Source organism: Notamacropus eugenii, chromosome 4 (genome assembly GCF_028372415.1).
Source record: "Notamacropus eugenii isolate mMacEug1 chromosome 4, mMacEug1.pri_v2, whole genome shotgun sequence".
NCBI lineage: Eukaryota > Metazoa > Chordata > Mammalia > Diprotodontia > Macropodidae > Notamacropus > Notamacropus eugenii.
Window position 1 is genome coordinate 188,729,077 of NC_092875.1, and position 15,871 is coordinate 188,744,947.

General features: G+C 41.7%; 1 protein-coding gene across 4 annotated transcripts in view; it reads left to right on the forward strand.

Moving 5' to 3' along the window:
- GMPR (guanosine monophosphate reductase) overlaps nt 1-15,871 on the forward strand; it is a 92,207-nt gene that overhangs the window by 68,440 nt on the left and 7,896 nt on the right. For all 4 annotated transcript variants that reach the window (XM_072603919.1, XM_072603915.1, XM_072603918.1 and 1 more), the window contains 2 exons: nt 7,253-7,295; nt 10,909-11,068. In XM_072603919.1, the coding sequence (XP_072460020.1) occupies nt 7,253-7,295; nt 10,909-11,068 (203 nt within the window). The remainder of the gene's footprint in view (nt 1-7,252; nt 7,296-10,908; nt 11,069-15,871) is intronic.

A 15,871-nucleotide genomic window follows, 5' to 3' on the forward strand; every position in this document is an offset into this window, starting at 1 on the left:
AAATGGCTGGACCCAAAGGGATGTCATAAATGATTTGATGCCATATTGGTAGAAGACTGCCACAAAGATGTAAGCTTGGTCTTTTGCTATTTAACATTTATAAATGACATGGATAAAGGCAGAAATGTGATGCATGTCTAATTTATTCATGACACAAAACTACAAAGGATAATTCACATGAATGACAGAGTGATGATTCTAGATCTTGACATGGTAGAATACAGGCCAAATCTAAGAAAATCAAATTTAATAGGGATAATGTGAGGTCTTACATTTGGATTCAAAGAAAAAAAAAATCAACCTTACCAGTAAAGGATGGTGTGGTAGAACTAGACAGCAGTTTGAAATTCAATTCAGGGGCTCTTCGAGGACTGCAAAAGTGTGAGTTAATCAGTATGATGTGACAATAAAGAAGGCTAATACAATCTTAGTCTGTACCTAGATATTTCCCAGGATTAGGGAGGCAATTACAGCCCTGTTGTTTTGGAGCTGTACTGGAGGATCCAGAGAAGAGCATCCAGAGCAACCAGGATGATGAACTCAAGATTATTTCATGGGACCATTTTTTGTGAGGATCCAATGAGATAGGATGTAGGAAACACTTAGTAAACCTTAAGCTTATTATTATTATTATAAAAACTGAGAGACCTGACTTGGAAGAGATAAGATTTTGGGAATACACAAAAGCTGTTTTTGAGATTTTAAAGAGTTGTCACATGGAAGAAGGACTAGATTTGTTGTGTTTGGCGCCAGGACAGCAGAATGAGAAGCAGTGGATAAAAGCTGCAAAGAAGTCCATTAGGCTTGGTATCAGGAAATACTTCCTAGAAATTAGAGCTGTTCTAAGGTAGAATGAACTGCCTCAGGAAAAAGTGGCTCTCATTTTACTGGAGGTTGGATGGCCATTTATGAAGCATATCATAGAGGTGATCACTTTTCAGGTAGGGGTTGGATGAACTGGCCTCTGACATACCTTCTAACTTGGAGATCCTTTGATTCTGTGCATTTCCTTTAGAATAAAATGACTGGTTAGTAGAAGGAAACTAACACATTATTTAAACATTCTTATCCAGGTAATCCTCCAAATCTAGAATATACAGGGGTCATGTGTGTGGCTTTAAGGGAAACAGGAATAACTATATCTCTAGTATTTCCTCTCCTACCCTTCTCCAAAGAAGACTTTAATTCCTGCCAGGATAGGAATCAGGAGGTTGAGGCCAGAGGTTGGCCATTCTACTCTCCTCAGAGAAAGGTGCTACCATGCTAGAATTTTATCTATCTGCTTCCTTAAATATTACTAGTTTTTAGTAGTTTTTTTGGTTCAAGCTAAATTTCCTGACTGCTGTTCCATAATGGGGAAAGGAGTTTATATCCAAGGCTTGATCCCCTTTCAACCCAATACCAACAATACACATAGATACACACACACACACACACACACACACACATACACACACACACACTCACACACAGCAAATAGGAAAGAAACTCATTTATCCAAGTTTGATAGCAAAACAGAAATCAGAGAAAGTATTCATATGTGTATATACATATATACATATGTATACATACATACATGCATATACACACACACGTATCTGTGTGTATATTTATGTTTATACCAGACAATATAGATGGAAGGAGTTCTCATCCCATTAGGAGTGATGTAAGTCATCTCACACAAGAGAGAGGCCCAGATCTCACCCAAAGGTAAAGTCTCCAAAGTCACTAGTGTAGTAAGCTATGGATGGATACAAGATGGAAACTGCCAACTCCTCTCACGTAAGCTTCTGTCCAGAGTCTTTGTCCCTTCATGGCCCTGAAGAGAGGCTGAAATTTCTCAGTCTTCCCTTCTAATGCTGGAGGCCAGAAGAACGTAGATTGACTAAAGAGCCCTGTTGTTCCCTCTTCCTCTCACCAAGTCTGCCCAGCTGCTCTTCCTCTAAGTGGAGAGCAAGGCCTTCCACCAATAAGGAGATGATCCCCTACTATTGGATCTTGGGGCCTATGTTATAAATGGATAATCTATATGTTAGCAATTGACCTTATTTTCATTAATAAAATAATGATTGGACTGGGTGACCTTTAAGGTCCCTTAACCCTCACAAATATCATGAGAAATGTTGCTACTTGTAACTACAGTCAGCCCTGAGTAAAATTACTAAGTAAGCCCATCTTGTTTTCATTGAGCCTTACCCATTTCCCTTTTGAGCATCCTTTTAATTGATTTTCATGTATCCCGAATCTCTCAACCTTCCCTTTTCCCACTCTAGGTACCTAATGAATTATTGCTCTGAAGCCTTCCTTTTAGGAATGAGAGCATCTGGTTAATGTATGTGCTCTAAGCCGAAGGCACTTAACCTGAGGCCTACAAAATTAAAAAAAAAAACAACTGTACTTCAATTTAATTGGTTTCCTTTGTAATCCTATATATTTTATTTTATGCATTTAAAAATATTATTCTGAGTAAGGGTCCATACACTTCACTAGACGACCCAAAAGATCCATAATACAAAAAAAAAGGTTAAAAACTTCTGCTCTAAGTTGTTACTGATTGAATATGTTGCTACTACCAGGGATACTTGTATTTGAAACTAAGGAAACATGACTCTCTAATGGTGGAATTTCAGACTGTGGGTGGGGGAAATACTTTTGAGCAAGGGGCTATCATACCATATATTCAAGAAATCTGTCAGACATCAAATGATTCTTGCCTCCATTGTTTCTGTCTGTCTTGAGAGACCATTGTAAGGCAGTATATGTTGTTGAACTATAGCAAGTCTGCCCACTTTTGTATGTAGTTTTTTGTGGTTATTTACTAAAGGCAAAACATGAAAATTGGACTCCTTTAATCTATAAATAATGAATACATGTGTACACATATGTGTTTGTATCAGATTCTGAGTAAGTCTCTCTCCGCTCTTTTCCTTTCAGCAAAAAAAAAAAAAAATACTTAGAATAAACTTCTCAATTTGCATCCTTGAAATGGCAGGAGTGAGAACTGCTAGAAAAAATAGCCTTCCCGAGGGCTGTGGGGAAGCTGTTCAGATGATTGACCTGCAGTATGCAGAAGCGACATGTGGACAGAACTATGCGGATGGCTGTAATTAGATGTGTGTAAAATATTATCTGATACATATATATGTGTATATATGTATTTTTCTTTTGGTCAAGATCTGTGATGTCATTGGTGTGGGTTACTTTTAATGAGGAAATCTCCTCTATCACTTCTGATAAGTAACTCTCCTACCACTTATAGGAAGGAGGGAAACAAGCATTTGTTAAGCTCCTATTAAGTGCCCTGCACTGTTCCCTACAAATATTGTCTCCTTTGATCTTCACAACAACCCTAGGGGGTAGGTACTATTATTATGCCTATTTTATAGATGGGGAAACTGCAAGCAGCAGTTAAGTGACTTGTCTGCTCACACAAGTCATGAGTGTCTAAGACTGGATTTGAACCCAGGTCTTCCTGGCTGCAGCCCCAGTGTTCTAGTCACTGTGCCACCCAGCTGCCTCTAATTACTTTCTCATAGTTTAGCAAGTAATGTCCTGAAGGTCACTCAGCCAGCATGTGTCAGAGACAGGACTTAGACCCAAGCCGTTCTGAGTGAGGCTGGCCCTCTGCCCCCTTGCTATTCTGAATACGAGACAGCGTGGTGTAGGGAACAGAGGGCCATGCTTGGCTTATATAGACACTGTTGCCATCCTCATTTTACAAATGAGGAAGCTAAAAACTGAGATAAGTAATTTGCTCAGTGTTTGTTTCAGAACTAAACTTTCACAATTTTTATAGTGTTTAAGTATCTGAGGCAGAATTTGAACTCAGGTCTTCCTGACTCCAAGTCCAGAGTGCTCTCCTTTATACCATACAGTAGAAGTAGCAATATTTATAGATGCTTCTCAGGGCTCAAGATTTTTTTTTTTATTTGAATGAATAGTCTTGTAAAACTATGTAGTGTTACCTAGAAATAGACACAGCCAGAAAGGCAGTCTAGAATAGTCACAGATAGTCACAAAGGTAATCACAGCATGCTCCTATCCCTTCTAGCCACAGTAGAACAGAAAACTTGTGAAAGCTTTCTCAATGCAGCTAAGTGGTACAGTGCACTAGAGCTAGAGGCAGGAAGATTCCTCTTCTTGAGTTCAAATCTGACCTCAGATACTAGCTGTGTGACCCTGGGCAAGTCATTTTATCCTGTTTGCCTCAGTTCCCTCATCTGTCAAATGAGTTGGAGCAGGAAATAGCAAACCACTCCAACGTCTGCCAAAGAAATCTCAAATGAGGTCATGAAGAGTCAGACATGACTGAACAACAATAACAATTTCTTCCACAATTATTCCTTGAAGCTCCTCTTTTCCTGGGAACAGTGCAGTTGTTCAGGCTATTGCTTCATGCAGTGCTTTTCCTTCTGGGTAGCTGCAACTTAGGCCTCTGTCGTGGTCCTAACTCTTTGTTGGCAGTCCTAGGATCATAAAATCTTTGAGTTGACAGAGACATCTTGGGTCATCAAGTCTAATCCCCAAGCTGATATATGAGTTCCTTCTACAATATCCCTGGTTGCTGGCCATATCCAGCCTTTGCTTGAATACTTTTGGGAAGGGAGCCCTCACTACTATTTCATGAAACAGCTCGTTCCATTTTTGGACAGCTCCAAGTGGTAGGAATTTCTTTCCTCATATTAAGCTGAAATTGGCCTCCCTGTAATGTCGACTCACTGGTCACTGTTCTACCCTCTGGCACCAAGAAGAATGGGTCTAATCTGTCTTGCATGACAGCCCTTTAAATATTTGAAAACAGCTCTCATATGCCCTCTAAGTCTTCAGGGTGAACACCCCCAGTTCTATCAAACTATCTTCCTATGACATGGTTACCAGGCCACCGCCAGTTCTGGTTGCCTTACTTTCTAAGTGTTCCAGTTTGTCAAAGTTTTTCCTAAGATGTGGCACCTAGAACATGGATAGAACCTAGAACCTAGGATATGGCACTTCAGGGCAGAGCCCAGTAGGACTATAGGACAGCAAACCTCTCATAATGGAGACTATGTTCACATTAGATTATTTGGCATTTGCCGGAGAATATTGATTTTGCTAAGTTGGTGTTTTTTATCACATGAGCTGCTGTTAAACCATGTTTTCTCCATCCTATAATTGTGCAGTAGATTTTCTCCCTTCCTCCTCTTCTTCCTCCTTTCTGTCATCAACATTAAGTCATTTGCCCAGGGTCACACAGCTAGTCTGAGGCCAGATTTGAACTGGGACCCTCCTGTCTCCAAGGCCAATGCCCTATCTAGTTCTCCCTCCACTGTGCCACCTACGTGCCCCTTTTTTAACTTCTGAGTACAGTCCTGATTTACACTCAGACATATTTGAGCAAATGAGGTGAAAGTATACAGTACGTCATCATCCCTTTGGGCATTTTGGAAGAAGTGCTAGATTTGGAGTCATTTGTGTTCAAATCCTGACTCTAACACTTAATAGGTATGGGACCATAGACAAGTCATTGAATGTCTATGAGCCTCAGTCTTCCTATCTGTGAAATAGGGCTAACTACCTGTACTTAAACTACTTCATAGCCTTGTTGTGAGGAAGGTGCTTTTAAACATTAACATACTCATGAAATAGAGGCTGTTATTCTGTTCTGTGTGTGGGGAAAAACAACCATCCTTTCCCATCATCTCAGTGCCCTGCTCTGCCTCTCCTCCAGCCTGTCTTAGAAGTCATGTTTAAATATTCTTCCTCATCACCATTATATCCTCATATTTGTTCAGTGCTCATATCTTCTTGCTAAATATGAAACTACTTTGAAAAATAAGAAATGGGCTGTGTCGGAGATGTAGTGATGGGCAAAAGGGTTGGATGATATATATTGCCCCCAATGATTTCTGATTTAGCTGTAAAGGGAATGGTATAAATTATATTAAGCATGATAGCATCTGTGTGAAGTGGAAGAGTTTTTTTTTTTTAAATGCAGGGAATAACCCAATATCCTTTCTCCTTCCCTTAGATTAATTTGCCATTTGTGCCAAATAAATTCTCACCCCATCTACTACCCAGTTGCTAGCACACTTCAAGCAGGGAGGGAAAGTCTAACAATTGAATCCGAAGCTGAAAAGTGTTAGTCCTGTTTTATAAACACGAGTGTGAATGGCCGGGGGAGAGGAAGACTGGAGCAGAAATAGCAGTGCCAGGCAATGGATTATGTAAGCCACTCATGTAGGATGAGGTCAGAAACTATTTCCAACCCAATAGTACATTTTCCCCACCTCCTGGGTGCACTGTGCATGCACAATGAAGAAGCCTGCCACGATGACTGACTGGCTGTTTAAAATGGGGTTTGCTCGAATGAAAACCAGAATAAACTCAGGGAGGCCACAGGCAGAAGCGAGATGTGCTGCTCCCCAGGGACAGAGGAGCCAGAGGTCCCTCAGCAAAGGAGGCAGGCCCCTTCCAGGGTGATGAGCAAGGCATGCCTGGGGCACTGATTTCATTTCTCCCCTTTCCCCCTCTCTGCATTCTTCTAATGTTGTAACTGCAGGTACCATCGACACTTTTTATTATTGTGGATTTGGGCTTTCTTCCATTCTATTGTAAACTCACTGAGCAGAGGGTCCAAGTTCTATCTGTCATCTTATCCCTAGTATCTACCACAGGGCCTTGCAAAGAGTAATAGAAATAACATGCTTTAGCACGCTTGCTACATTTTAGAAACATGGAAAGTAAACTAGGTGGAGAGACATAAAGGATCTGAACTCTTCTTAACTTTAGCATAAAGCCTCTCATTTTACAAGTAAGAAAACTGAGGTGTCTCTCCTGTTGTCAATACCCTATTTAAAAACAAGTTTTCCCACTCCCCCCACCCCATATCTGTTTATCGCCCTTCTCCCTGCCTTCCTCTCCTCTATTTTTGTCTCCCTCCTCTTCCACCTCTCAATTTTTCTTTCCCTCTCTCTTCTTACTCCTTCTCCTCATCTCTTTTCCCCTCTCCCCATCTCTTTCTTCCTCCCTTTCCCTCTCTCCTTCTCTCTCATTGTCTTTCTCTTTCTGTCTCTCTGTCTCCCTCTCTCTCTCCTTCTCTCCTTCTGTCTGTCTCTGTCTGTCTCCTTTTCTGTAGCTCACTGTGACTTCTAGTGTGTGGGTATTTGTGTGTGTGTCCTGCACACTCCCCCAGAGTTGCATCAGTCTCAGAGAACCCTAGGAGCTCTCTCTGCCTTTCCTGCCTGCTTCTGACTTGCCTTTTCTCTTTCTTAAGGACGGGGGCTGCACTTGTCCAGGAGATGTCGCCAAAGCATTTGGTAAGTATAGGAACAAATGCTAGCCAGCTTTATCCATTGGGAAGTACGGGACTGAGGGAAGGAGGGACAGGTTCTGGGTGAAGGAGGAACAAGAATGCAGGAGCTCACTTAGAAGTCTGGGGGTGTGAGACAGGGCATGATAAAGGGAAAGAGGGGAGGAATTCTCAGAGCACTGATTAGAATGAGTTCCAACCATTGGGTTTCTCTTCTTTGATCTTCCTCCCTTTTCCTTGTGCCTGTTAGGAGTATCTGGGAGCCTGGCCAGCTCCAGAGAATTCCTGACCCCATCTGCTCTACTAAGCCAGAAACCAGAATCTAGGACTTTTTCTTAAGAGCTAAAGGAACCTCAGACATCATTGAGTCCCAGTCCTGCATGCACAGAAGTGAAGTGATTAACCCGGGTCACATAGCAAGCTAGTCTCAGAGCAGGGACCTAGGTCTCCTAAGCCTTGGGTCTAGTGATCCCTCTTTGCTTTGATGAGCCCTAGCCTTTAGAGGTCGCACAGATGCACCCCTTTTTTCTGATTGAAGGGTGGGTCTTAAGAAGTTCTTTTGGAGAACTGGTGGTGAAGATCAAGGGAGATGACTTATCACTTTCCAACTCCCCTTCCCCTGGCGCCTTCCACCTTGTGCCTGTTTCAGGATATTGAGAGCACTTCCATTATGCCTTTGAAGCACACAAGGGGGCAGCAGAGAGCAGTGCTCAGAATTACACAGCAGGACCCATAGTCTGGAGCCTAAGGACTCAGTGGATCTGACATTGGGGAAAACATTTCTGCCTCTTGGTTTTACTCATTAATGAAAAAGCCATAGTTTGAAAACATCTAGGGAGGCCATGGATGGGTGGGTGGGGAACCTAGCAATAATGGATGCCCTGTGAGTTCTGCCATCAGGGGTTTTATCACCTTGCATAAGTTGAGTCTCCTCCCTTGCCTAGCCTTCCTTTTGTCCCATTGGAGCCTTTGGGGAGAAACCAGTGGCCACGTCTTCTTCCCCAGCACTCCTATTGGCACACTGAGCTAAAGCATGCAGCAGAGGAGAAAAGTCCTCTTGTGAACCAATGCCTGATTCACATGAGAGGGGTCTCTAGCCTTCTTCACATTCCAGTCAAGAATATTGTAAACTACAGGGTGAACTCTGAATGCTCTTATGTAGATCATTCAAAGTGGCCCGTCACAAAACATCAGGGTCACCACTGAAGGGGAGACACCCACAATTTCCTCTTCTTGTAAGGACTTTGACCAACCAGTCCCCTAACCCAAGTTCATGACTAAAAGCTCAGTTGGGCACAGTGGATAGAGCACTAGACTTGGAATCAGGAAGACTCATCTTCCTGAGTTCAAATCTGGCCTCAGACACTTACTAGCTGTGTGACCCTAGGCAAGTCACTTCACCCTACTGGCCTCAATTTCCTCATGTGTAAAATGAGCTGGAAAAGGAAAGGACAAAACTACTCCAATAACTTTGCCAAGAAAACCCCAAATAGGGTCATAAAGAGTTGGAAACAACTGAACAACAAAAAAGCAAAAAAAAATGTTTTTTTAAATTCACTGAATCTCTCCCAATTACATATAAACACTTTTTAACATTCATTTTTTAAAAAGTTTGAGTTCTAAATTCTCTCTTCTCTGCCCTTCCCCATCCCTTGAGAAGGCAAGTGATATGATATTGATTATATATGTGAAGACAGAACATTGATATCTTGGCTATACTCAGAATTTAGACCCTCAGTGGAATTTACTCTGTAGTATGTAAGGAATATTTGTGTATATTATTTAACTGAAAGGATCTCCTTTATACAGGACAAACAGGGAGGTGGTTAGTCAACCTTGACTATTGATGACCTTTAGGAGGTGCTCATTCTCCAATCCAGAGGTTCCCAAACTTATTTGCCTCCCTCCCCCTTTTTAAAAAAATTACTCAGCATCCTCCCTTGAAATCTGCTTTCTTTAACCCTTTAATTACTTTTTTAAAAATTGTCATTTAAAAATATGAAATATATACATTTTTAAATGCCACATCTTAAATTTAATAAGTTATTGTAAATTTATGGGATTTTCCTGCATTCAAATTTTGATAATACAATATTGCCTCATGTAACCATATAGTATAGTATTGTAAACAAATCATCACATGCACATATGCCTGCCTGTGCATGCTGGACTCCCCAACAATGCCTGCCATGCTTGCCTGCCAACACTTGCTTATTAAGACCTGTCAGCACACTTGGCCATTGATTGGTTATGACTTGAATTTTGTGTGTTTATTTGGAAAATGATGTAATACCATAACTCTGTTACACAATAGATGAAACATGTATGGATATTTTTTCAACCTTCTCTTCTTCCACTACCCCCTTATTTTTATTTAGTGCCCTCCAGTTGCACAAAGGCTGCTACTAACCCCCTGGATCATTTGACCACCCCCTCAGGGAGTGGTATTGCCCACTTTGGCAACCTGTGCTCCAACTTCTCAGCATAATAACCTGATGAAAAGTTGATATTGTTTAATATTTAAAATGGACAATTATTCTTATTCTAACTGCTTCATCTGTGTAATATAGGCAGCTAGGAGGTGCAGTGGATAGATGTATGAATCTGGAGTCAGGAAGATATCTAGTCAAAACCTGCCTCCAACACTTACTAGTTGTGTGGCCATGAACAAGCCCCTTAACCTCATCTATAAAATGGGAATAATAAAGCACCAATCTCCCAGGACTGTTGTGAGGATTAAATGAGATGAAATTTGTAAAGTCCATTACAAACCTTAAGTATTGCTTAAATGCTAATTATTATATTATTGAATGGGAGTTATATTGAGAACATGATGTCTGGGAATTCTAAAGCTTTTTAGACTTTCATGGATTTTTCCCATTTTCAACCTTGTCATGTTTATATACAGTGTACTGCACTTGGGTTTCCTTCTAAAGACTCAGATCTAGGAGAAAACAGTATCGCTAGAGGGCATTTAAACTGGCACTGGAAAATTAATAAGTTAACAAGAATTTATTAGATATCTACTATGTGCCAGTTACTAAACTAAGCCCTAGGTTATGGATTCTCAACCTGGAAGAGTTCTTCAACCTCATTTAGTCTAATCCTTTGATTTTACAGATGAAGGAACCAAGGCTCAGTGGGAAGTGACTTACCTAAGGTCATGTGGTTTTTGTGGAATAAATGATTAGCAAACAAATATGTAATTAATAAATGACATGAACAAAGAAAATAAATAAATGAAGTCATATAGCCACAAGGAAGTGGTTCTGGGTGGGAAGTTGGCTCCGATGACCTCTTGGAGGCCCCTTCCAGCTCTTAAATGCCCACGAGCCTATGGGATTTGATTTTCTGTTTTATAGACTCCTCTCATCAACACCATGAATGATTATCTACAGCACCAGTCATCAACATTAATTGACCTGCCATTTGTCTTTGCAATTCAGTGCTCAGGTTATATGATAAATGCTAGGGCTCCCTGGCTCTGTCCGGCCTGGGTGGGCTTCTTGGCTCTAGGTTATTCTTGATGCAGATTTTCTCTGCATTGTTCCCACAATGGTCTCAGAGGCAATTTTGACTTTGCCCTCTCGTGTGCTCTCCATTTTCCTTGTCCTTTCTAGGAGCCGGTGCAGACTTCGTCATGCTGGGAGGGATGTTCTCAGGTCATACAGAATGTGCCGGTGAAGTCATTGAGAGGAATGGTCAGAAAGTCAAGCTTTTCTATGGGATGAGTTCTGAAACAGCAATGAAGAAACACTCCGGACAAGTTGCCGAATACAGGTGAGAGAGCACTTGGAGCATTCAGACGGGAATGGGTCTGGAATTTCCTTACACTGGGGGTGATGGAAACAGGACAGAGCTCAGCTGAAAGGAAAGGAAAAAAGCTGCAGGACTTTCTTGTCTATTTTTCCGTTGGAAACGGCTCTGGGAAAGTGCTGGAAAATGTACCCTGATCTCATTCAGCAGGAGGGAGACCTGATCTTTTTTAAGTATAGTTAAAGCCTTGAGGGGACCTGATTGGGGAGCTAGTTAGGATGCTTCCTGGCCTTTCTTCTAGAAATTTGATTTCCCAAGCATCCCTTCTCCCTCCTTAATTTTCAGTCTTTCCTTGTCCGCCAGCTTCTTCTTTACTGCTTAAAAATGTGCCACATGCTCTTCTGGCCTTTAAAACAAAACCTTTACTTGATCCTAGCATCTCCTCAGGTTATTATCCGTAATTTCTCTTCCCTTTTGCAACCAAGCTCCTGGGAGAAAATAAGCCATCTTCACTTTTCTCTCCTTTCTCGCCTCCCACTCACTTCTCAACCCCTTGCAATCTAGCTCCAGACCTCATCACTCAGCTGAAGCTCATTTCTCCCAGATTACCAGGGATCTCTTAATGATCAAATCCGATATGTTTGTGTGTTCCCTTCAGACAGTGAGTTTCTCAAGGGCATGGACTGTTTTGGTCTCTCTTTGTATCCGCAGTGCTTAGCACAGTGTCTGTCACATAGTAGGCACTTAATAAAACTATGTGGAATTGACTTAAGTGTCCCCTCTTTACTGAATCTTCATGACACTCCTTCCAGTCTTTCCTCAATCTCTTTTACTCTTTTGTCATCTGTGTCCTGTCGCATGGACTTGGGTATATTCCAGGGTTCTCCTCTTTCTCTGCATGTACTCACTTGGTAGTCTCATCTTCTCCCCTGCATTCAGCTATGAAGGTAACTCTCAGATCTATATGCCTGGCCTTCGTCTTTCTCCTGAACTCCAGTTTCACATTTTGTTCACTCATTTTTTTTCATTTGTGTCTGACTCTTCATGACCCCATTTGGGATTTTCTTGGCAAAGATATACTGGAGGGGTTTGCCATTCCCTTCTCTAGCTCATTTTACAGATGAGGAATCCAAGGCAAACAGAGTTAAGCGACTTGCTCAGGGTCATAAAGCTAGTAAATGTCTAAGACTGGATTTGAACTCAGGAAGATTAGTCTTCCTGATAGCAGGCCCAACACTGTCTACCCAGCTGCCCTGTAAAGTGTTTAGCCACTTAAAGCACTTATTTAAATGCTAGCTATTTCATACAATCCACATTGCAGCCAAACTGATCTTTTGTTTTTCATACCTAACGTTTAATTTCCTGCCTCCTTGTGTTTGCACAAGCTATCCTCCAGGCCTAGAATATAATTTCTTCTCGGCTTTGCCTGTTAGAATTCCCAGCTTCCTTCAAGGTTTGGCTTAATTGCTGTTGAGACCATCTTGATCCCCTGCCTGGTGGCTTCATCCCCTGATTCCCCTAAGAAATTCCTCTGGGTGCATGTACATACATATGTATGTATGTATATACCACACACATATACCTATGTATGTATATGTGTATATATGTTTCCTCTGTACATGTTATACTTCCTCCTTCCCCCATACAATTTAAGTTCCTCAGGGGAAAGAAGTGGTTTATTTTTATCCCTTTGTCCCTACTACCTAGGCCGGCCTGCCATATAGAAGATGATCAATGCTCCTTGAAGGGATGGTTTTAGAGAAGTAATGTAGGCCACCCTCTCACTTGGAGATGATTAGCTTATCGAGGTTAAGTGGAACACTTGGGGTAATAGGTGGCAAATCTAGAATTTGAACCTGGGGCCTCTGACTCCATATCCAGCACTTTTTTTATCATGCTAACAAGGCTGCTGGGTGACAATGGTTGTTGTGGGAAAGTAGGATTTACACTGGTGCTGCTGAGTCAGGAATATCCTGGGAGCTGGTGAGACAGGGAGAACAGCCATACTTCTTTTCCCCCAGAGCATTGGGGAGTGTCTGATAGCATCACCTCCAGTCTGTGGGGAGGTCATTGGCAGTCACCAGGCTTGGAAATGATGTCTTGGGGTGCTTAATAATGCAACTGCTGTCTAGACATAGGATGGTGTTCAGATAATTTCTTAAAGGCAAATTTCTTCAATGTAGCCAGTTTTCAAAGCTGTCTTGAGGCACCTCTGGAAAGACCAGACACTTAATGGAGGCAGCAGAGTTAGTTATTGAATTATGTTACTTATTGCCGAGGGAGATTTTCATGAGTGATCACCAATGGAAACTTGGACTTTTCTTTTCATTTTGAAGTGTGTGTGTGTGTGTGTGTGTAATAAACCCCATTACACTACATTTATTCATATACTTGTACCTTCCACAAAGTATAATATCACTTTCCATCATTGTTGTTCATCCTTCATTCACTTCCTGTTACAAGCCAGACAAGCTAGCGAGTTCTGACAATTCAACTTAATTCAATTTAATAATTATGTGTTAAGGGCCTGCTGTATACAGGGCATTGTGCTAGGTGCTGAAGATATAAAGCTAATATTCGATTAGGATGTACAATATTTAATAATAATTATGACATATCACTTTAAGTTTGTGAAGCATTTTACAAATCTGATCTCATTTTTGTCCTCACGTCAGGGCCAGGAGATAGGGAGGGTATTATTATTATTGTTTTTGTAGCCAGTGAGCAGCTAGGTGCCACAGCGGAATCAAGGAAGACCTGAGTTCAAATCCAGCCTCAGACTCACTAGCTGAGTGACCCTGGGCAAGTCACTTAACTTTTGTTTGCCTCAATTTCTTCATCTTTAAAATGGGGATAATAAAGCACCAATCTTCCAGGGTTGTTGTGAGAATCAAGTGAAATAACATTTGTAAAGTGCATAGCACAGTGTCTGGCACAGGGTAGTTTTTAATAGACACTTATTGCCTTGCCTTCCCATTCTCCGTTTTACAGATGAAGATACTGAAAGGAGTTAAGTGACTTGCCCAGGGTCACACAGCTAGTAAGCATCTAAGGCTGAATTTAAACTCAGGTCTTCTTGGGTTCAAATTCAGTGCTCTCTCCAGTGCTCCACTTAGCAGCCTGCTTACATGAAAGAAGTAAATACAATATAATCTGAGCATGAAAAAAGGGCGAAGGAGCAGAGGGGTAGCAGGGATTAGGAGAGCTTTCTTGTAGGAATTGGCACCTGACATGAATTTTTAAAGAAGCTACCAATTCAAAGAGGCAAATTCCAAGAGATCCTTTCACTAAACTTGTACCAGTTTACTTCAGGCATGTGGGAGTCTAGGCAATGGCACTGGGGATCAGCAAGGTGGTGCTGAAGTCGGGCTTCACTGTGTAGGGTGCATGAAGGGCACTAGTGTGGAATAAGTGTAGAAATGTAGGCTGGAGCCATATTGGGAAAGGTTTGAAATACCACTTAGAGGAATGAATAGGGAACTGTGGATAAGTGGGCAGCTAGGTGGTGCAGTGGATAGAGTATCATGCCTGGATTCAAGAAGACCTGAATTCAAATCTAGCCTCAGATACTTACTAGCTGTGTGACCCTGGGCCAGCCACTTTACCCTGTTTGCCTCAGTTTCCTCATCTATAAAATGAGCTGGAGAAGGAAATGGCAAACCACTCCAGTCTCTTTGCCACAAAAACCCCACAATGGGATCATGCAGAGTCAGACATGACTAAAACAACTGAACAAGAGTTGAGTCTAAAGAACTAGCTTTGGAGGCAATCAGAGAAGCCTGCATCCAATCCCTGATTTACAGCTAACTAGCATTTGACCTAGGAAAGTCACTTAACTTTTCTTAACCTTAGTTCTCTCCTGTGTCAAACAAGGGGGATGAACTAGATTATTTTTGAGGCCCCTTGGTCTCCAAATCTATAATGCTGCCAGGAAGTTGACTTTAATACCTTTTAAGAAATAATACACCCCATAAGCTGCCATCCTTTAAGACTCATTCTTCTCTTTCTTACTCTCTAGTTTCTGGACTTGGAGGATGGTTGGGGGGTCCAGGGGGTGGAGGATGTTGTACGAATGCTTTGGAACCTTCCATTTCAATTGAGAACAAGAGACACAACTCATCCTCTCAAAGCCTCGGTAGCTTCAGAGAGACCTCCTCCTCCTGGAATGTGGTAACTGATACATCAGGTTATGCAGTGCTGGTAGGGAGAGGAGGGAGGAATTCCTACCTCAAGTGGGAGCCTAGGCCCAGCGCCAAGAAGCTTAATGATCTATCAGAATTCGTTGTCCCTGTTTGAGAGACTGGTGCTGCCCTGTGCTGATACAGTTCTATAAACAGGCCCATTGCAGAGAAGAGAGAGCTACCTCCCCTGTGTAGGCAGACTTAATTTTTCTTTGAATCATTTTTTAAACCTTTGGTTTTTATTCTGCTTCTTATTCTAAAATGGGGCTAGGGAGAGATGGATTCCAATTTAGCGCACCAAAATAGAAACTGAGGAACTGAAAGAAACAAGTCTCCTGTAATTTCAGCAGGGTTTAAACATAACAGAGAATGAAAAATTCAGGAGTATCAAGGCACAGTCCTGGAAAGAAAACACTGAAATAATTAAAGTCCCACTCAAGCAAAGCACTGGCCAGATCTCCATTTACATGGCAGGGGCCCTCCTCACTCCCTGTGGCACCTCTCAGAATGCTCAAAATGACTTATGGACAAGAGATGCTTATTACAATGACCTCTCCTTCATGAGGAGGCTTCTCCTACTTTGACATTACATTCAATTAGGACACAGCTCCTTATTCTATAATAGTTCCTTGGCAATCATTTTCCA